The sequence below is a fragment of the Suricata suricatta genome, chromosome 16 (assembly GCF_006229205.1).
Source record: "Suricata suricatta isolate VVHF042 chromosome 16, meerkat_22Aug2017_6uvM2_HiC, whole genome shotgun sequence".
In the NCBI taxonomy this organism is placed as follows: Eukaryota; Metazoa; Chordata; class Mammalia; order Carnivora; family Herpestidae; genus Suricata; species Suricata suricatta.
In genome coordinates, this window is record NC_043715.1 from 48,020,054 (window position 1) to 48,042,844 (window position 22,791).

The following is a 22,791-nucleotide window of genomic DNA, read 5'->3' on the forward strand; positions in this document are numbered from 1 at the left end:
TGAGCCTGACACGGGGCTCGAACCCACGAACGTGAGATCTGACCTGAGCCGAAGCCAGAGGCTTAACCGACTGAGCCACCCAGGCGCCCCGAGAGACCCTATTTCTCAGTGTCGCTATGGGAACTCAGTAAGTTATTACGCGTAGGTGCACAGGGTGGTACCCAGCATACAGTAAGGGGTCAGTAAGTGTTGGGTACTGGGCGGTATGCTCAGTGCTCCAGATAAAAACCTACCATTCAGTCCCTAATCAGGGTGCCTGGGTGACGCGGCCTGTTAAGCCTCTGATTTTGGCTCAGGTCATGATCTTACAGTTTCTGAATTCAAGCCCCGCATTCGGCTCTGTGCTGACAGCTCAGAGGCCTGGAGCCTGCTTTGGATTCTGTGTGTGTGTCTCTCTCTCTGCCCCTCCCTGGCTCACACTGTCTCTCTTGCTCTCAAAAATAAATAAATATTAAAAAAAAAAAGATTCAGTCCCTGATATAAAGGGGAGGCAAATGAAGGGGTAGAGAGGTGAGCCAATAAATTCACTGGAATGTAAGAAGGTACAGCAGAATTCCATAAAACTGAACAAAGACACAGGGAACAGGAACCCGACACACCTCGAGAGGGGTCCAGGCTGTCAGGGAAGGCTTTCGAGAGATGAAAACTGAACTGTAGCTGATGCCTGAAGAAAGAGTAGGCATTTACCCAACTGACAAGGAAGGAGTAGGCTAGTGAGCAACAGTGGCAGTGAGGACGAAAACACACATGTGGGCAGTGCTGTGGTCCCACCAAAGGCCAGGGTGCACATCAGTGTAGACCAGAATGCAGAGTCAGGGGTTGAGGGGCTAAGACAATGCCAGAAACATCACCAGGGGCCAATCCTGAAGAATCTTGAAGAGGTTCAACACTGTGTTGCTATTATTATTAATGAACCCTCAGGTCCTGTTTTGGGTGTCACCTCCTCAGGAAGCCCTCCTTGATTACCCCTACATTAGGTACCATCTTCATCCGTTCAACCGGCTAAAACAAACCACCGTATACCAGGTGGCTTATAACGAACAGAAATTTATTTCTCACTGTTCTGGAGGCTGGAAGGCCCGGATCAGGGTGCCAGCACCATTAGGGGAGGGCTCTTTTCTGGATCACAGACTTCTTGTTGTCTCCAGCTCTCCTCATAGGGTGGAACACGCAAGGGAGCTCTCTAGGCCCTCCTTTATAAGGGCGTTCGCCTCCCTCATGAGGACTCTGCCCTCATGCCACAATCACCTTCTGAAGTGCTGCCTCTTGATATCACCACAGGGGCCTCAGGATTTCACCATGTGAATTTCAGAGGCCCCAAACGTTCACACCACGGCAGACGCCTGCTGTGGCTGGCACCTTTATCTTCCACCCTGGGCTACACGCTCAGAGAGAACAAGGATGGCATTTCCCCGTTGCACACATATTAAGTGCCTACTGTATGCCAGACAGTGATCTAGACACTGAAGATACAGCAGTGATAAGGGCTATGGGGAAAAAAACGAGGCAGAGGATAGGGAGTGAAATGGGGGGGGGGGCGGTGTCAGGAGAAGTCTCACTGGAGTGCTCGGGGAGTAAAGGCCTAGCCTAGGAAGGGAGTGACCGATATCTGTACAAAGAGCATTCTATACAGAGGGAGCAGCAAGGGCCAGAATGGGGGTCTTCGAGGCTATTTTAAGGATTTTCGCTCTTAGTCTCATTAGATAGGAACAATGGGAGGGTTTTTGAACAGAAGAGTGACATGATCTAACGCAGGTATCAATAGGATTATTCTGACTGCTGTTAAGAATGGACGAACAGGTGCGGGGTCCCAGCGGCGGCGGCGTCCTCGGCCCCTCGCCCACTGGGCCCCAGCCGCCCTGGGGGCCGGAGGCGGGGTGGGGATCTGAGCTGCGTCCTGGGCTCCAGGCCGCTTCCAGGAAGTCGCCTCCGGCTTTGCGGCGAGGGGCCGGCCCCAGAGTCCTCCCGCCCCCACCGCCACCGCCCGAGGGCCTGGACTGTGGGGACCAGGAGGGAGGTGCGAGCGTGTGGCCCCCTACGAAGAAGGGGGTGGGCAGGGGGGCTCTGACCCCCCCCCCCCCAGGATGCAGCACCGAGGCTTCCTCCTCCGCACCCTCCGCACCCTCCGCACCCTCCTCACCCTCCTCACCCTGCTGGCGCTCACCACCGCGGTGGCCAAAGAGAAAGACAAAGTGAAGAAGGGCCCGGGGAGCGAGTGCGCGGAGTGGGCCTCGGGACCCTGCACCCCCAGCAGCAAGGGCTGCGGCGTGGGTTTCCGCGAGGGCGCCTGTGGGGCCCAGACCCAGTGCGCCTGGTGCAGGGTGCCCTGCAACTGGAAGATGGAGTTTGGAGCCGACTGCAGGTACAAGTTGGAGAGCTGGGGAGGTGTGATGGGGGCACAGGCATGAAAGCCCGCCAAGGTACCCTGAAGGAGGCGTGGTACAATGCCCAGTGCCAGGAGGTCATCCGGGTGACCAAGCCTTGCATCCCCAAGATCAAAGCCAAGGCCAAAGCCAAGAAAGGGAAGGGAAAGGACTAGCAGCCAGGTCTGCATGCCAAGGAGCCCAGGGCCCGTGCCCTCCCTCCCACAGGGCCAGGATCGAACCTACCGGGGCCTTTTATCTACTCCTTAGCTTTATCAATCATACCCTGCTTCTTCCCTTTCATCATCCACGCCCAAGTGTCCCAAATGGGGAGGGACAGGGGATTGTGGACCGCTTGAGCCTCCTGCCCCAGAGGGACGTGATTCCCGGTACCCCCCTCCCTTTTGTTCTTCCCCACAAAGATGCTATTACTAAAAAATAAATAAACCATTGTGGGTTTTTTCCCCCCAATAAAAGCTTTTCTTTTAATTAAAAAAAAAAAGAATGGACACACAGTGGCAAGATGGGAAGCAGAGACCAGATGGTCAGTTATCACGAAAATCCCACAAAGGGATGATGGTGTCTTGGGTCAGAGACGCAGAGGCGGAGGCAGCGGGAAGTTGCTGGGATCTGTATTTATAATGAAGATACAGTCCTGGGACCTGGTGACCACTGGCATCTGGGGTGGAAAGCGGGGCGTGGAGGCTTCGGCCTTACTCACTGGAAGGATGGAGGTTTTGTAGACGATTAGGAGCTCAGTTTTGGAAATATTAGGTTTGAGGTATTGAAAAACACACCCAAATTGTGAGAAGAAAGGGAGAGGATTCATTTTCAGAAATAGCACATAAAAGTTGGGTTGGCTAGTTAACAGTAGATTTACACACTACTGGAAACATGCATAACCCTCCCACCACCACCCGTGGAGTCCCAAACCCTTAGACTCTTCACTTCTTGGTCCTTCTTCCCCTCTCGGTTTCGCGGGCTTATTTTCATGGGCTTATTTTTGCAGGCTTTGCAATGGGCATGTGCCAAAGAATAAAGGGAGGAGGGACTGAAACTCTCTGGTCATCTCAGGGAATGTACATTAGTTCCAATCAGACTGCTCTGTGCCTTACATGGGCAAAGGCAGTGCTCGGGTAAGGCCACGCCTCTGTAGGACTCAGCCAATGAGGAACCAGGGGAGGGACTTGCATGCTGGGAAATAAATCATCTGCTGTAACTGTCCCTAGTGTGTCTGTCTGGCGTCTGCTCTTGCAAGAACGCTGCTTAAAGCCTCTGCTTCGCTCTGCTCCAAGTCTCCACATCCCTCCTTTGATTGGGTCGGTGGGCTTATTTCTTGCTCATATTTACAGAGATAGAAGAAAAAGTATCCCATTCACAAGAGACAAAAGACATAAAATACCTATGAATCAATTTCATTTAAGAACGGAAGGAAACCTCAGAATTTTACTGAAACACTCGAAGCTCTGACCACACCTCTGAGCTCACAGCAGCTCACGGGGCCCAAGGGTCTAGTCTGAGGGGGAGTTCGCAATGTCTAGCTCCCACATACTATATCCAACTAAGAGTAAAATTCAATCTTTCTATGATTCCTCAGAGCACTTCCAAGCTAGTTAATTATAAAACTGTTTCAAAAACATTTTATTACAAAAATTTCAAACACATGGAAAGGTAGACGGACTAGCAGGATGAACTCCCAGGTGCCAATCATGCGGCTTAAGTGATTACAAACACATGGTCACTCTTATTTCAGTGATGCTTCTAGCTACTCCCAACGTACTCAGATATTAATTTGAAGCGTATCCCGGATACCATATTCATCATATGTCTAATCCAGAAATCCTTCATTATGTAGCTCTAAAAGATATGAAATAGTTTTAAAAGTGCTACTATTACACCTAAAATAGGTAACATTGATTCTCTAATTTCATCAAATGGAGAGTTGTTGTTCAAATTCTTACCCTACTGACTGCAACCGAACAAGTTGCCATTTGCTATTTGTGGCTCATCGGCCTCAAAGTTTGCATCCCCTGCTTCACAGCATGCAAGGTGAGGATGGGGTTAATAATTTGGGGAGGTTCTTTTCCAACTGCATTCAGAGACTACTCCTGATGTCTAACTAAAGGGAGGAGAAAAGCCAAGATGTAAGCAGATTTAGGGGTCCCTGGAAAAAGAAAGCTGAGACATAGGTTGTTTTGTTTTGTGTTTTGTTTTGTTGTTGTTGTTGTTGTTTGGACATAGCTTCTTGACCTAAGAAAAGTCATTTTAGGTCCCGGCCCTCTTGTAATCTAACCCTGACTGGCACCTGGCACTAAATGCCCGAAGCATCTTCTTGCAGAACTTCCTGGGATAAGTTGACATTGCAGAAGCAACTTCAGTAGTTAATGGTTTTAAGGGAACAAAAGACTGTAAGAGTAAAGAGCCCCTATCAGGCCACAAGGTAGCCTAGTCATATTAGGGACAATAAATCAATGATAAACCTTCCAGTGCTGATTCAAAAGTGAACAGTGACCTGAAGCACATTCTAGAGTAATCTTTGCAGGATCTAGACCCCTGTGAGCACACAGCGCCCAGACAGATTGGACCCAGAGAACTGATGATGCTAAGCCTTGCTGGCCCTCGTGACTTCAACCAACTAAGAGCTGGACTCACTCATTATAAGACGACTTCTGCCCCAATTCCAGGCTGAATGCCCCATTGTGCAAGCCCCGCCATGAATATGTGTGCACCCTTACTCTAAAACTTCCTGTTTCCCAAGGAGACGGCTGCTGTGAGAAGTATCCCCGGTGTTCGTCTCCCCCACCCCCTTTTTTTTTTTCTTGGTTGTATCTTTTGGCTCAATACCTACCAAGAGATGAACCCAGTTGGGTAACAAGATGCCCCCCTGGAGACAGAACTACCAGATGCCCAACACACCGTTTAGAATCCAAGATTACAGAAATTTGGGGTACTGATCTCGAACCGCCTCCCTGCCAAGCCCAGCAGTGAACAGCCCAAGCTGTCCCCCATACTTGGAGATGAACTGCTGAGCCGGCCCCTCTCCCCAGTCAGGGACGCCTGGCCCAAACCATTATCCCTCAAACATGGGCCAACGCCCTCCGTACCCCCAGCCCCTCGCCGGGATCTGGAGATGCACATTCAAGACTGACACCATGCACAGGCCCTAGCCCAAATCCTGCAGGGGCACCACCTGAGTCAGTCCCCTCAAACCCGGCTCAAGCTCTCCCACTTCTTCCCAAGGAATACCCAGGGAGCAACTCAATACTCCTCCCAGCCAAGAAGACTTCCATTGGCCACCAGTCCCTGCTTCCAACTCCTCCCACCTATCAACAGGGCGCGATCACAACCATACACCCTCCACCCCTATCGCCTCCGACGGGGGGCACGGGGGGGCACGGTCAGAGCTGGACTCACCTCAGCGCCCCAAACAATGTTGCCCATGGCCTCCGCCGAAGCCCACAGCGCATGCGCAGGGAAGCCTGAGGCCTACAATCCCCAGAAGCTCTTGTACTGCAGCCGCTGGAGGCTGTACCTGGGGATCCGTGTCCCCGCTGGATCCCCACAGGATAGCCATTTACCTAAAACGATCTTAACAACAATAGCAATAGCTAACAGTGAAATGTTAGCAATAATTAAAACAAATCACTCTCCACCCGTGAAAATAAAGGAGAGGCGAGATTTTCTTAACCACCTGGAAATGAGCACTTATTCCCATTTTAGTGAAAATCCTTATAGATTTTTATTCTGCAGACATACCCTTTAATTTCAGAAACACGCAGTTTTTCCATTTAAAATGTATTTATATACCTTTTTCACAGCTTGTTTCCATTGGAGGGGACTCTGGACGATCTTCCACACTTGAGAGCTGGCATAGTTCTGGAATAGTTTTCTCCTTCTCTGGAGAAGCAGAAAGAATGAACAACCAGTGCCTTCTTTTTTGAATCAGGGAATAGCACCAAGTCTGGGTGGGTGGAGGTCTCATAAGAGATCTATTTCTGAAGATCACGAAGACAAGGAAGGTTTTCAGATTCTCTTCAAGAAGTCTCCCCTCTCAGGACTTACTTTTTGCATTTTAAGATTCCTGTTACAGAAAGTATCTTTCTTTTTGTGCCATAATGGGGTAAGAAAATAGTGTAAGGATTTCACTAGATGCCCACAATTCTGGCCTGGAGGAAAGTACCAAAAAAACGGGTGAGAACACATTCTCTCCTTGCCAGCGAAATTCTTTTGGCCAATCATCATTCATCATAATTTAAAAAAAAGTACCATGTGCCAGAGATTGGAGTCATCCGTGATTTTGGCAGATACTAGAAAAGAGTCTTTTTACTGGATGGGGGACATTCTTTTCTTTAACATGCTTCAGTACTATCTGCTATACATGTCAATCCTGCACATTTGAGTTAATTTATTCCCTTTTGGCCTCTCTGCTACTGCTTTCTCACTTGCCCACTCTGGTCCAACCACAACGGGTTAATGGTTGTATCCCCAGTGCTTAGACCCACAGTGCCTGACACACAGTACCTCTTGATTAGCCAAATTTCAGGCAGAAGAAACACTTCAAGGGGTTGAAGATGATATGTATGCACGCCTGATGGTCAAATGGCAGGGTACCGTGTTACACTGTGACCCTGGGGTCCAAGGCAACAACAGGCTTACGTGTTTTCAGTGCTCTGAGCAATGCGTCTGGATGCAGGTCTCCCAGGTGTGAATAACTCCCATTTAATTTCTGACCTGCCATCATACCACCTCATCCTAGAGGGTGCTGGTAGATTACCTCGCCAAGTCGGCATGCTTCCCTCTCCAACTGGCGGTGGAATGATACTAGGCTGGGTTTTGTATCTGAGAGATTTATATTCAGGCTAAAGCCTGTTCTGAGGAACAATTACACCTTGTCTGGACCCACAAAAGCTGCTTGGAGATAGGTGTCTTAAATCTCTGACTCTACTTTATAAACTGACCACATGCAAGCCTGTTGGTGGGACACCACCTTACTGTCACCATACGCTTCGTTCTATACCAGACTCCTCTCCCCAACCGACCCACGTCGGGTAAAGCCAACTCATTCAACATTATTCTTGGTAAACTACCTACCAATCATTCCATTTCTGACTCCACTTTGCAGATGGTGCTCTTCCAACTTCCCAAAAGCCCTGAAACTTGTAGTAACCTTTCTACCATGTAACATTCAAAGAATGACAACAGAGAGTAACACGTTCTTTCACTTGTTACTGCTGATTGTGCATGGAAAGCACTGCACTTTGCCAACACAAACCAATCCGTAGTGGTTACAGCACTGCCCCGGACTCTCTTGTAGCCCTTGCTGCCACTAAAGCACCAGCAGCTGATTGGCACCTGGGAAGCTTTAGGCAACCCAGTGGGATCTCAAAGACAGCCTCTAGCGATCAGGACACAGCACCACCATTCCAACTATGTTATTCTGCCATGCTGTTAGTAGCTATGGTAGTTTCAAGATCTATCCACGAATTCTCTGGTCCTCCTTGCAAGAGGTGGGGCTTACTGCCCTTCCCCATAGTGACTCCTAAGGAATAGAATAAAGCAGAAGTGAGGGTGATCTCAGGGTCAAAAAAGGCACTGTGGCTTCTTGCGTGCGCTCTCCTCCCTGTCACTTGCTCTGAGGGAAGTCAGTCTCCCTGTCACGAAGGCTCTCGGCAGTCATGTAGAGAAGCCCATGCGGTGAGAGGATCTTAGATCTTTTTCAACGGCCACCGTGGAACTGAGGTCTCCTGTTCCAAGGTTCCATGATGCCCAAAGTCATCTTAGAAGCAGACCCAAGTCCTGGTCAAGCATTCGGATAACTGTAGCTGCAGGCAGCATCTGACGGTTACTTCCAGAACACAGGGGAGATGCTGCCCCATTTTAAGAATCTGAGGTCCTCCTTTGGAAATCCAGGAAGTGAGTTGAACTTTTTGACCACAAACCTTGAAGTCTCAGGTGTGGGAATGGCCTCTACATTGGTTCTTTGGCTCTAAAACCCGCGCTATGATTGGAGTCACCCTCCATAAAATACTGGAGATTTTTTTCAAGCCCCCTTCTGAAAGCTAACCATTCTAGCTATCGACACTTTGCTGGGCTCCCAGACATGTTCTTTATTCACTTGGATAGAAAGTGCCCCCTGCCCACCTCCCCTGACACATCTATAACAGGTTTTTGGTCTAGCAGCCCGGACAGCAGAGAGGAGCTCAGCCGGGACTGTGCCCCAGATCTTGAGTCTCCCAGATGAAGAAGTCAAACTACAGGGAACCCCCTCAGCAAAGCCAGGCTTGAGGGCTCACTGGTCCCAGAGGGCGAGAATGCACAGTGGGGCACCACGGCTCCTCCCGCTTACCCAGGTCACGTCTGCTCAAGCCAAAAAAAATTATGCAGCCTCTGAAAGTATCTAAATCACAAATTTCTCAGTTCTTGTGTATACCTTATATTTGGAACTAGGTGCTAAGTAAACAGCAGAAAAAGAAAAAGGAAAAGAAAAGGAAAGAGGTTATAACAGGGATCTTTGACCATAAGGCACGGTTCCACCAGCCTTGATTTTTTAAAAAAATAGCTTTACTATTGTTATAAAACTGATATATACTCTTTGTTAAAAAGTAAAATGCACAAAAGTACACGAATGTATTGCACACCCCGCATCCCACTTGCTAGAGATACACAGTGATCACACTGACCTTTCACACTTCTTTTTTCTCTATATATAAGCATACATACACACAAAACCACACTAGCAAAACGGAGTCATAGTAAAATTGTTCAGCAACTTTCCTGACGCACAAAACAGTTTGTGGGCAACCAATGCCACTGTAGGCACTGAATATTTTTAGTGGTTTTCACTCATTAACATGTGCCTTCATTTACAACATCTGGAGGGTTTTTGGTTTTTGTTTTTTGCTATAGTAAGAAAACGCTAAGAAACTCAGCCATGGGCATAATCTTTTTCCACATGTGTAACTACCTCCCAACTATCAATGACTACACTTACTGCCACTTCAAAGGTTACACAAACTGAAGTTGACACACTGACAAATTCTTTCTTAAAAAAGACTACTTATTTTCCCTCCCACCAATAAATTCCCGAGTGCTTATCTCCATAGATCCCTACCGATGGTGGCTTTGGGGACTCTGTGTTACCACAGCTGTTCTGACAAGTTAAAGGGGTATTTCTGATTTTTAAAAGAATGCTCTAATATGTATCTGTAAGAAAACGCTAGGGAATAAAATGAAAGGGGCAGAAATATTATATTCATGATAGCAATAAAGTAACCTATAAATTCAACACAATGGCAGTCAGACTGTGTTTTTAAAACTTGGTCAAATGAAATGGTCCTGTAGTCCGGCATGGCCTGTCTAGGAGAGTGGTATTTATCTCTAGGGGATAAAACACATTCACTGCAGCTCAATAAAAATGGAATAGAGATACAAGATCTGGAGGTACACCTGCCAAGAGGGGGCACTCTTTTTCTAACTATTCCCGGCCTTCTGAAAGTGACCTGCTCCAACCAATGTGACCATCATCCTTCCAGTTTTGTAGAAACCATCTTCTAAAAGGTACGCACGGTATCGGTTGTAGTAAGGTGACAATTTTTTTCCTACATTGGTCCCATGGGTAGGTATGCCCCCTGCAGAATCCATGTCCATAGTTTGGTCCTCTGATGCGCTCTTCTAGGTCATTTGTAAAAAAGCTCCCTCTTAGGCCAATTCCGGTGGGAGTGACGCCACACTTCAAGGACAGTGCTCTGGGAGACAGCCTCTGGGAGAGCAAAATTTGCGACTCGTGTGTTTTCCCACCATCAGCCTCTGGATCTTCCCTTCCTGCGCAGGCCAACTGCTGGGACAAGGTCAGCCTCCTCTGGCGCCCTCCCTACAGGTCACGTTCACCCCTGCGCTGGTGCTCAGATGAGGGTCCAGTTCGGCGTTCTGCCTCAGCACGTGCCTACTTCTCCGGTTTCTCACGGACATGCGCTCGCTGATGATTTCGCAGCCCCGAGCTGTAACTGAAGCCCTTCCCACACTCCCCGCACCTGTAGGGCTTCTCGCCAGTGTGGACCCTCTGGTGGACGTGAAGGCAGGAGCTTCGCCCAAAGCCCTTCCCACACGCCGCACATTTGTAGGGCTTCTCGCCTGTGTGGACCCTCTGGTGGCCCTGAAGGTGCGAGCTCTGGCTGTAGCCCTTCCCGCACACGTCACACCGGTACGGCTTCTCCCCGGTGTGCACCCTCTTGTGACTGAGGAGCCCGGAGCCGTATCTGAAGCCCTTGCCACATTCGTCGCACGTGTAGGGTTTCTCTCCTGTGTGCAGTCGCTGGTGGGTGCGCAGATTCGAGCCGTAACTGAAGCCCTTGCCGCACTCGTCACACGTGTAGGGCTTCTTCCCCGTGTGGATCCGCTGGTGCTTGTAGAGACTAGACGTGCACCTGAAGCCCTTCCCGCACGCTTCGCACTTGTACGGTTTCTCGCCGGTGTGGACCCTCTGGTGGATGAGAAGCCCCGAGCTGTAACTGAAGCCCTTGCCGCACTCGGCACACGTGTAGGGCTTCTCGCCGGTGTGGGTCCTCTGATGGATGAGGAGGTCGGAGCTGTAAATGAAGCCCTTCCCGCACGCGGCGCACACGAAGGGCCTCTCCCCCGTGTGGACCCTCTGGTGGCTGTGCAGGTCCGAGTTCCGCCGGAAGCCCTTCCCGCACTCGGCGCACTTGTAGGGCTTCTCCCCGGTGTGGACCCTCTGGTGGACGTGGAGGTCCGAGCTCCGGCCGAAGCCCTTGCCGCACTCGCACTTGTAGGGCTTCTCCCCCGTGTGCAGCCGCTGGTGCCGCAGGAGCCCCGAGCTGTAGCTGAAACTCTTGCCGCACACGTCGCAGTCAAAGAGGCGCTGGCCCGTGTGAACTCGCTGGTGCGCCTGCAGGTACGAGTTGTAGCTGAAGCCCTTGTCGCACTGGTCGCACTGGTATGGCTTCTGGCCCGCGTGCGACTTCTGGTGGCTGCTCAGGTGGGAGCTGCACGAGAAGCCCTTCCCGCACTCGGCGCAGCTGAAGGGCTTCCCTCCCGGGTGCACGTGCTGGTGCTTGTGCAGCGCGGACTTGGCGTAGAAGCCTCTGCCGCACTCGCCGCACGCGTAGGGCTTCTCGCCCGTGTGCAGCCGCTGGTGCACCTGCAGCACCGAGCTGTAGCTGAAGCCCTTCCCGCACTCGCCGCACTTGTAGGGCTTCTCCCCGGTGTGGACCCTCTGGTGCACCAGCAGGTTTGAGCTGCGACCGAAGGCCTTCCCGCACTCCTCGCACGCGTAGGGCTTCTTCCCGGTGTGCACGCCCTGGTGGATGAGGAGGATCGACCGGTAGCGGAAGCCCTTCCCGCACACCTCACATCTGTAGGGCATCTCCCCGGCGGGGGCCCGGGGCCGGGCGCTGCTCCTGCGGGCCTGCTCCTCCGGGGGGGGCCTCTGAGGTCTTTCGGGGTGGGCGGTCGGCCTCAGGCCCTTACCAAACTCGGGGTATTTATGGGGCTTCTCTTTCCAGAGCGGCCTTGGGTGAGCGGGAAGGGGCGAGGCTTCCCTGAAGCCACTTCGGCATTCGCTTCGGTTCAAGTCCTCCTCTTCCGGCTCAAGATGATGGAGCGTCAGCTTCTTCACGCAGTCTCTGCCACACCGGTCGCAATTACACGGTCTCTCTCTTTCGGGTAATCTTGGGTCATTGAGACAACGTGATGCCCAGCCGAAGCCACAACGGTCCCACTCAGGTTTACACCCTGTACCTTGCGTGTGGAGTTTTTCACACCTTTCTCGAACATTCCACGACTCGTTGGCAAAGGCTTTCATCCAAGATTCCTGAACGGATACCAGTCTTACAGCTTTCCAGGGTGGAAACTCTTGCTCTTCTGAACTGATGGGTCCCTGAAGGCCGCCCACCAAACTGTCAATTTGTGAAGCCGGAGGAGACGCTCCTTCCCACCCGAGGCAGGAAGAGCAGTCTTCTGAGGACTGGAACGCTCTCCCCGGAAGATTCCCTTGAAGATTCACTCTACGGTCTTGACTCCCAGTTAATTCACCAACCACCTGCTCCCAGATTTTCCAATAGGAGAGCTTTCTGTAGGAAAGGCACTTTAGTTCTCTTTCCTCAATATACACCATATCTTTTTCATTCTTGTCTCCTGCGGGTGAAAGACAATTCCAAGGTGAGAACAGTTATAAGACTGGCTCAGGGATCTCAAGCTAAGTCAGGCTCTCAGACTGGGACCAGTAATGGCCTGGAGCAAAATTCACCTGCATGTGTCATAACTACCGGGGTACCTCTTTCACGTCTGGGGGGAAAAAAGAAGAGGTTCCTAGTACCAAGCTTTGAGGCTAAATGTTAATATGATCCTACTAGTAATGAACTGGGTCTCATCACCTAGTTGCCCAAGCAAAAAAGAAATTCCGAACAGATTCCTACAGAGATGATTCACTTCTCTGCTTAATGTTGTTGTTCCTAATAATAGCATCTAACATCACTGGGGCGCCTGGGGGGCTCAGTCAGTTAAGCAGCCAGCTTCAGCTCAGGTCATGATCTCATGGTTCACGGGTTCGAGCCCGGAGCCTGCTTCTGATTCTGTGTCTCCCTCTCTCTCTGACCCTCCCCTGCTAGCGCAGTCTCTGTCTCTCAAAAATAAATAAAAACAAAAACAAAAACATAACATTACTATAACGTTTCCTATGTGCTGACAATATACACCTATTAACTTATCGAACTCTCAGAATAACACTGAGGTGGGAACCCTTATCATTTTCATTTAATGGATGAGGGACCCAAGGCACAGAGAGGGTGAGTAACCCAGTGGAGTCACTCCACTATGCTGTGTGGAAGGGGTGGCCAGGGAGTCACACACAGAAGTCCTGTTTCAGAGCCCTACTGAGCACTGTCTCCCAGAGTGAACCTAACTCTGGGCACGTGAGTTGAACCTGGGGGAGAAACAAAGCATCAAACCCTCCAAAGTGCACTCGCTGTGTCCCGGTCTTCCAGAAGCATCTCAAATAGGAATCCACAGGATACTGACAGAGCACAGAGGCATAAAAATATTCAACTTCCCTGTGTCACTGACTGCGAGTCATCACGTGGCCATGTTTGCCATGCACCTCCGGGTTATTTAAAAAATCTGCCATGCTTTTTGATATTCTTTATTGGCGATTCTTATCATCAAGGGCCAGAATAACACCAATCTGTTCAGAGCCAAGGACTTGTAGGATAGTGGAGATAAATGAGAAATCCATCAGAGGACTCTCAATATTCTGGAAGAGTCTCTCTGCCACTGGCTTATCTTACACTGACTGGCTGTTTCTAGCAAAGAAAGTCCAATGACCCCTCAGCCACTCTGGATACGTCATTCTCTGAAAAGCATGAAGAATCTGTGAGGAGGGGGGACTGAGGGGAGGAAATGAGGTCGTAGAGCAATCATCTACAAGAGTACAAGTGTCCACAGGCAAGATCAAGGTCAGAAGGGGTCTCTGCATGACCAGCTCACCCCACCCCTGCCTGCTCAGGACCCCAGGCTCCATGGTTCTTGGGAGTTTCTCCATCACCCAAGTCTCTCTGCCTTGTTCTGTGAAGGTGCCTTATCAGGTTTGAAAGGTTGTTCCCCTGAATACCCAAGCCTTAGGCTCATCTTGGGGTGCAAAAAATAATCAGAAAGTGTAGTCCTAACCTCTTCACTTCCAAGTATTTAAAGGACATACAGAGAAAAGATTTGAGATTGGCCAAATGAAACTACTTTAGAACAGTTCTATAAAAACGGGATTCAACCTGGATAAAAAGACCAAAAATATCCTTTTCTCCCAGGGAACAAGAACATTCCAATCAATTTAAGTGTGGATTACCCAGACACTCCCCTTACCCAGAGAGAGCAGGTTCCGGAAGTTCTCCAGCATCACGTCTCGGTACAGCTCCCTCTGGGCGGGGTCCAGCAGCCCCAGCTCCTCCTCGGTGAAGACCACGGCCACGTCCTTGAAGGTCAATGGCTCCTAAAATGTAAAATGCCATTAACACAAACACCTAACCAGATGAAAGGCAAACTTGGTCTTCACCAAGAAGGACAGACAAGCATGCGGGAAATTGCTCAGTCTGACAAGGCAAATCAAGTTTTGTTAATGTCTGATGCCAATAATGTCGATTCTAACCAACTGATCTTCCGTGGGCAGAGAGCAAAGCAAGAACCATTCTTAGCTCAGTGTGAGCACTTCAGAGGGTAATTCCATGGAGCTACGATGCTTCCATCACGTGGTCTGTTTTACAATTTCTTTTAAGTTTTATTTAACATTTTTCTTTTTTCTAACTTTTTTAATCTTTATTTGTGAGACAGAAAGAGAGAGAGACAGAGTGCAAGCAGGAAAGGAACAGAAAGAGAGGGAGACACAGAATCTGAAACAGGCTACAGGCTCTGAGCCATCAGCATAGAGCCCGATGCAGGGCTCAAATTCGTGAACCATGAGATCATGACCTGAGCCAAAGTCAAACACCTAACTGACTGAGCCCCCCAGGTGCCCCTTTAACATTTATATCTGAGAGAGAAAGAGAGGGAAAGACAGTGCACAAGTGGGAGAAGGGCAGAGAGGGAGACAGAATTCGAAGCAGACTCCAGGCTCTGAGCTGTCAGCACAGAGCTCAACGTGGGGCTTGAAATCGCAAACTGTAAGATCATGACCTGAGCCGAAGTCGGGTGCCCAAAGGATGGAGCCACCCAGGCATCCCATATATTTTTTAAAGTTTATTTATTTATTTTGAGAGAGACAGAGACAGCATGAGTGGGGGAGAGGCAGAGAACGAGGCCAAGAGAGAATCCCAAGCAGGCTCCATGCTGTCTGCACAGAGCCCACTGAGGGGCTTGAACTCATGAAACCATGAGACCATGACCTGAGCCGAAACCAAGAGTTGGATGCTTAATTCACTGGGCCACCCAGGGGCGCCCTCATTTTACAATGTGACTCTAACTTACAGAATACCAACTTTTCCTCCAAAATGACTGTTTCAAGCAGTGCCTAATGTTAAGGGTGCCCATGTCTGCACACACCCCTAGATCACCTACTCGGCCTGAATGACTTCACCGACCAGCCCCTCACGCCTCCATCAGCAGTTGGACAAATCCTTTACTGTCTGTGCCCCACCCCCTACACACACACACACACACACACACACGCACGCACGTGTGCAAGTGTGCACATGCCTTTTACAGGCTTCCATGTCAGCACCGGTCAGAAGCAACCAACGTGTATTTATGCAGCCGTGTCCCTCAGACAAGGCCTCTGAGGTGGCGGTGGAGTTTCACATCCATGTGTGTCACCCTCAGGTATGAACGACAGCCACGACCTTTAAGCAAATCTAGTCCACCGAGGACGACAGTGGCAGTTGTGAACACAGCAAAACCCAGTGATCAACTGTACTGTGACACCATCACTGTCCTTCTCGAGGAGAAGACAACTGTGTATGAGGGACCTCAGAATTCTGCTTTGCCTTCAGCCTGTCCCAGGAGTGCCTATGACCAGGTCTTATGAGTTACAAGTTGAGCTATGATTCTATACATATTTAACTTTTAAAGAAATTTGTTTTTTAATAGTTATTTTTGAGAGCAAAGTCTCAGATGCAACATGCCCCAAACCACACACCAGATTTGTCTCTAGGGGTCCTGCCCTCTTTTCAAATAAGCAGGCCACATATTTTGAAACAATCTCTGGTTTTTTTTTTCTCTTTCTCAGACGCCACATCTGACCACCAGTGAAAACCTTCATCATAGCCAGCATCTGACCCACGCTTCTCAGTATGGCGGTCCAAACCCCCATCGTCTCTTGCCTAAATTACTGCAACAGAGTCCTAACTGGTCCCCCCGCTTCTGTTCCTGTCCCCCTACGATCTGCTTCCTCCACAGCCGCCAGGATGATGTTTTAAAAATACAAATAAACGGGGCGTCTGGGTGGCTCAGTCGGTTAAGCGTCTGACTTCAGCTCAGGTCATGATCTCATGGTTCACAAGTTCGAGCCCTGCTATTGTGTGCTGACAGCTCGGAGCCTGGAGCCTGCTTCCGATTCTGTGTCTCCCTCTCTATATGCCCTCCCCCACTAACGCTCTGTCTCTCTTTCAAAAATAAAATAAAACTAAACTAAACTAAAATAAAATAAAAATGAAGTCACATCATTCCTCTGGCCAACAACTTCGCCTCACTCAAAACCTTTGCCAATGTCCTTTCCAAAGGCCAAGAGGCCCTTCACTATCTGACCTCCCAATACCCAATTTCCTACGAGTCCTTGCTCTTTCTCATTCTGCTCAGCGTCTTTGGCCTCCTCACTGGTCTCGAAATGGACCAGTCATGCCCCGCCCTCCCTGCTGTTCCCCTTCCCCAGTGTCCACGGGCCTCTCTCTTCCTTTGGATCCCTACTCGCCACCTTTTCAGTGAAGTCATTCCTGGCTCTCCTACTTACAACCTCAAGTCCTCGGCCAGCCCGCCCAAAGCACCTTCCCTGCTTCACTATCCTCTGTGAATCTTAGCTAACCTACCATCTGTGCCTCTTCTGTACTATCTTTCTGTGCCCATGAGAATATAAACTCTGTGAGGGCTGGGATTTCCGTTGGCTCCAGGCATGACAGAAGCACTCAATACATATTTAAATGGGAGAAGGAGGTGGGAGGGGGGCTGGGTGGCTCAGTTGGTTAAGTGTCCAACTTCAGCTCCGGTCATGATCTCGCTGTCCATGAGTTCGAGCCCCGCGTCGGGCTCTGTGCTGACAGCTCTAACAATGCTAGCTGGGGAAGGCAGCACGCATTCGCTGAAATGCTGCTGTACGTCAGATGCTTAGCTTTAAAGGAAGGCATGCTCCTTTACCATACGGAGCTCACGCTGGACAGAGAAAGAGGATGACCGGCAACCTGACGCCAAAGGCACCGGGAAAGAGGGGCAACAGGAATAGGAGATATTGCAAAGGTTGAAATAACAGGACTAAATGAGTAATTACATGTGAGGATGAAAAGGAGAGATCGAATATGAGTCTGGAGCCGAAGTTTAAAGAAAAGAGGGAAATTATGGCGTTTTAATCCAGCTAGCAAGACGAGAGGCAGGGGTGGCAAGATGCTGGTCTTGACTTTAACACTGAGGTTGTCAAATGTCCTGGGTCTAAGTTCGGGTCAGCCACGTTGTAGCTGCGTTAACATCAGAAGAGAGACAAATCTCTGAATGAGTGTGTGCTTTCTGCTGTTAAGTGAAGACAGTACTTCTCACAGAGTTGAAAGAATGAAGTGTTTCTCTCTCACACACAGACACGTGCATACCTATTGGGATAAAGTCTAGTACGTGGTACATAGAAAATCCTCAGCCGACTACTGTCACTGCTGTCATTCACTCATCCTGGCACCAAACCAGGAATACAGTCACCCATTCGTTTAACAAAGACACGTTCCGTGTCTCACTACGTCTCGGATGCTATGACACAGGACCAAATAAGATGGGCAAGGTACTCGTTCTTACGGTGCCTGCATTCTGGCGGGTCAACAAGTCTACAAATAAGGCGACCTCTAATTACAAAAAAGGGCAACGAAGAAAATAAGATGAACACAATAGATTCTCATTCGCCACCCAGAATGTAAGTTCTCTGAGACACGACACTGGGGGCAGGGGCGGGAGAGGCAACACTAATTAGGCTGAAATTAAATCATCCATGCAAAAATCTGGGATGGGAAGAGAACAGAGGAGGGCGTAAGTGCAAAGGCCTTGACTTCCGCTTGGTTATAACACCTCAGCATTCGTACCTGTACCATGGGGCTAACAAGATCTAAGTTACAAAGTTGCTGAGCAAATTAAGTATCAATATTTATGGCCAGGCATTGTCCCAAGCACCAGGAATACTGCCACAAAAGCCATCAGCACCACTGGCGTATAATAAGCATTTAGTAAATGCAAACCATTATACTTAATGGAATCATTTCTTCCCTGTACCGAGCACAGCCCTGAAGCAGTGTAAGCCTCAGTGATCTGCTGACTACATGAACCAATACTAGAGGCCAGAGAGAGAATACACTAGAGTCACTGGGAAATTCTCCCAACCTTAGGAAAAACACATTCCTAGGGGGGAGGCAGTCATGGGTGAGGGGCCCCAAGGGGCATTTGTCAACACCATGGTATGACGAATAAGTAAGATCAGGTAAGCAGGCCTTTGGGAAGAGAGCTGACGTTGCCATAAAACAACAAGAAACCAAACTTCTCCTCACCTGGAGCTCTGATGTCAAGAGCCCAGGGGTCACTCCTTCCTCTTCTCCGCAGTTCTGAGAAAAGGCAGAGTCCCAAGAAGGCAAGGCCATGAAATAAAAACAAACCAGGAGGTACCAAGATTCCATCACAACTCCCAGCTACACAACAGGGAGAAATCTCCGAGCACCAGTTGAATGTAATCAAGCCTTCCCGGAATCTACTCCTGCCACCGGGGAAAGGGCCCTCCCTCCCTGCAAGGCTCAGCCAGAGGGCCCACGACGCCTTCTTACTGTGGGGCTTGTCTACAAGCCTGCGTGCACTGTAGCTTCTAGGAGACAATCAGATGGTCAACATCGTTTTCTCGTGCTCTTTCTCAAAATAAATAAACAAACATTAAAAAAAAAAGATAAGAGAACTTTTATCTCACTCACCTCCTCTCTGGCAAGTGATGTTGAGGAAATGATGCTCAACATCACTAATCATCAGGAAAATGAAAATCAAAATGGCAACAAGAGATCACCTTACCCTTGTCTCAAAAGATAAGAAATAAGAAGTGTTGGTGGAGGGATGAGGACAAAGGAACCTTGGTAAGTACACTGTTCATGGGGATGCAGACTTGTTCGGCTCCTGTGAAAACAGGATGGAGGTTCCTCAAAAAATTAAAACTAGAAATGCCATACAATCCAGTAATTCTACTACTGGGCATTTACTCAAAGAAAATAAAACACCAATTTGCAAAGATCTACGCACCCGTGTTTACTGTAGCATGATTTACAACAGCCAATTATGGAAGCAACCGAAGTGTCCATCAACAGATGAAAGGATAAAGAAGATGTGGTATGTATATATACAATACACAATAACACAATGGAGTATTAATCAGTCATAAAAAAGGATGGTATCTTGCCATTTGCAACAACATGGATGGACCTAGAGGGTATAATGCTAAGTGAAATGAATCAGTCAGAGAAAGACAAATCCCACATGATTTCCCTCATATGTGGAATGAAGGAGGGGGGGAAGGAACAAAGAAAAAAGGAGACCAAACACCAGACGCAAACACAGAGAACAAACTGATGGTTGCCAGAGAGGAGGTGGTGAGATAAAAGTTCTCTTATCTTTTTTTTAATGTTTATTTATTTATTTTGAGAAAGAGCACGAGAAAAGAGGCAGAGAGAGAGAGACAGAGAACCCCAGGCAGGCTCCACACTGTCAATGCAGAGCTTGAGGCATGGTCACGACCCGTGAGATCATGACCTGAACCGAAACCAAGAGTAAGACACTTAGTCCGCTAAGCTAGCTACCACGGTGCCCCAAGACTACACGTATCTTGGTGAGCATTGGGCAATGTGCAGTGTTGTTGAATCATTACATTATCTACCTGAAACTAATATAGCACTGTATGTTAAAAAATATTTTTAAATGCCTAAAAATATACCATGTTCATGTAATTAAAGACTTAAGGTTGCCTGTTGTGTCCAACGCAATTTCAACCAAAATCTCAACAGACTTTTTGCAAGATTTGACACCCTGATTCTAAAATATGCATTGAACTTTAAAAAAATCTAGAATCTAGAATAACCAAAACAATCCTACCAAAGAAGGAAAAATCTGGACAAAATTTGGACTCATTCCTTCTGACTTCAAGATTTATTCTAAAGTTATAGTAATCAAGACGTAGTGGTACTGACTTAACAATGAACAAACAGATCAAAGAGAACAGTTTTTTCAACGTATGGAGTTGAAACAATCGAAAAGTTATGTATCCCTCCTTAAATCATACAGAAAAATTAACGCAATATGTATGAAAAAAAGAATGCAATTCAACCCATGTGGCTCGGATGCTGCAAAAAACCGAGCTAGCATCACTATACCTGCAAAATGATTTCTTAAAACGTGTACGGCGCCTAATAATCCTCAAAGGAATACATACAGAACACGAAGAATCAACGTCTGCAGCTCTTTATAGAAATGACTTCACAGAAAAGTCTGAAATTCATACAGTAGGTGTTCGGCTACCGCGAAAGAATTCCAGATATCATCGACCCAAAACTGCCTGGACTGGAGTCTCCCAAACCGAGAGATGCCCCCGTCCCAAAGCCATTGCTGCTCACTTCCAACTGCTCCTTCCAAGCCTGGAGGCGCCCAGCGCTGCCGGCCCGAGCCCCGCCCCCCATCCCACCCCGGGATGCTCTGTGCATCCGCCTCCTCAGACCTCTCCTTCGCCAGGCGGAGCTGTCAATTCTCCTGGCTCTCACTCCCGCCACACGCCCTCTACACCCAGATCCTAGAGCCCAGGCTCCTTGTCCCTGCGGCGGGAGGGAAGACCTCCAAAAAGCCCCACGTCCCGTAACCTACTCACCATCGCAGTAGAAATTACGGTAGTGCTGCGGTGGCCGGAAGCGGAAGTGGGCGACTCGGAAAGGCCCGGACTACACTTCCCAGAACCCTCTGCGGTGCGCGTTCTCATTCCAGAGAGCGGACAGTGACGTAAAGAAGGGTACACCTGGAGCCGCGCCCAAGGCCAGGTGGAAGGCGGAGTGCTCCGCGGGGGTACTCTGGTTGGTGGAAGGAGCCACGCTGTTCCTGCGCTCAGCTTTGGAGCATCACTGAATCCGTTTTCTTTCCTTAACGTTACTACTCAGTACTAACACGTTCACGTTGTAGAAAATCTGACAGTACTCTCAAACAATCCCAAATCCCATCACCAGGGAATATAAAAGCATTGATGTTTTTGATTTCATATATATATACACACATATATATACACACACACTCTTTTATATATTATCATTTGTTTATACATTCATTATATTTATATATAATTATTTACATGTTATATATTATATTTATATTTTATTACATATATGTGTAAGTATATATAATTATATATAATTTACGTCGAATATATATAATTTACACAATATATATGCTTATTTTATTTTATTACTTTTTTTTACAAAAGCAGTGCATGATCAATGTTAAGGGAAAAAGGTAAAAAGAATGTTAAGGAAAGTAAGGAAAAAAATTAAGAAAAAGAACTAAAGTCCTCTATAATCCTAGCACCCAGAAACAAGCATCATTAATATCTTGGCCTATGTATTTCTGGCTTCATCTTTGAGAAAATATATATTTAAAATGTTTTGTCCCACAAAATTTGCATCATAGTATTTTTGAACTGATTTTTCTCTCACTTCATGCATGTCATTAAATAATAAATTCATTTAAAGAAGTTGTTTAGGAGTCTTTAGTTTTAGATCCATTACCAACTGTGCACTAAAGAAGTTATACTTCTAATCTCATGTGTCAAGACTAGGAATAATCATTTTTGTGAATTTCTTCCAATTTGACAGCCCAAATATGCTATCTCCTTATTGCTGCATTTCTTTATTCGTGGAGATGCAGAAAAAAAACATCGCTATGTCAGTGGTGGGTAAATTGCCTTTGTCCATTTTTATCTTTTGCTTATTTATTTTTAAATTCTCTTTGTATACAGATAGCACTGACTCTGTCCTGTATGATGATTCCCATCCCCCACCCCCAGTTTGGACCTTTATATAGAAATATTTTTAAAACTACCAAAGCTTTATTTGATCAGATTGATTAGTCCTTTCCTTCTGTTTTGTTTTTGTTTTTTGTTTTTTGGGTTTTTTTTAGTCCTTTCATTTTGGATTCTTTATCTTTCCATATGATTATAAAGACTTCCTTATTCTAATATCCATTAAGGACACATCTCTATTCACTTTTGTTCTAAAAATATACTTGAGGTTTGTTTTAATCAGGCATGATAAGACACACAAATACAGAAATGATAGTCATGTAGAAAGAAGTCTATACTCACAGATTCCTAGAGACAGAAGGTATGGCATCCCACAAGGGCCCCACAGAGAAGGACCGAGCTGGTCAGGAGGCAGAAGAGGGGAGAACATGGTCCAGAGTCTTTACTGGGCTTTCATGGGAAAGAATGAATGAATCAGGGTAAATATGATGAATAGCTTTAGGATTGGATAGTTTATATAATTTTGGTGGCCTCTGGGCTATAAGGGTGGTCCCTAGGCATCCAGTACCTAATCCTGGGTTGACGCAGGGCAGGGGAATATTGCCTTGGTGTGTGAGTTTGATAAAGGACATGGTTGGGGGACTGGGCTCTGGATTCGTTTGTTTGTATATCAAAGGCAACTCACAGGAAAGTAGTTTGTTATCTATGAACTAGCTAGCCCTGGGA

At 47.9% G+C, this 22,791-nt stretch overlaps 1 protein-coding gene and 1 pseudogene across 2 annotated transcripts; one reads left to right on the top strand and one right to left on the bottom strand.

Moving 5' to 3' along the window:
• Window positions 1–1,788: 1,788 nt before the first annotated feature.
• On the top strand, window positions 1,789–2,539 carry LOC115279808 (annotated as a pseudogene).
• A 6,363-nt stretch (window positions 2,540–8,902) lies between these two features.
• On the bottom strand, window positions 8,903–20,958 carry ZNF229 (zinc finger protein 229). Of its 2 annotated transcripts, XM_029924114.1 has the most exons (3): window positions 20,929–20,958; window positions 14,232–14,358; window positions 8,903–12,515 (listed from the first exon to the last, which is right to left on the bottom strand). In XM_029924114.1, the coding sequence occupies exons 1-3, from the start codon at window positions 20,929–20,931 to the stop codon at window positions 10,306–10,308; spliced, it is 2,340 nt and encodes a 779-aa protein (XP_029779974.1). In that variant the 5' UTR covers window positions 20,932–20,958; the 3' UTR covers window positions 8,903–10,305. The 2 variants fall into 2 exon arrangements, with proteins under 2 accessions (XP_029779974.1, XP_029779975.1); XM_029924115.1 differs by lacking the exon at window positions 20,929–20,958 and having other exon boundaries at window positions 14,215–14,295.
• Between the last annotated feature and the right edge of the window lie 1,833 nt (window positions 20,959–22,791).

Excerpts from the sequence above, each read along its gene's own strand:
- ZNF229 (XM_029924114.1), bottom strand. Across the intron at positions 12,516-14,231 it reads CCGGAACCTGCTCTCTCTGG|GAGACAAGAATGAAAAAGAT; the intron begins GTAAGGGGAGTG and ends TTTCACCCGCAG.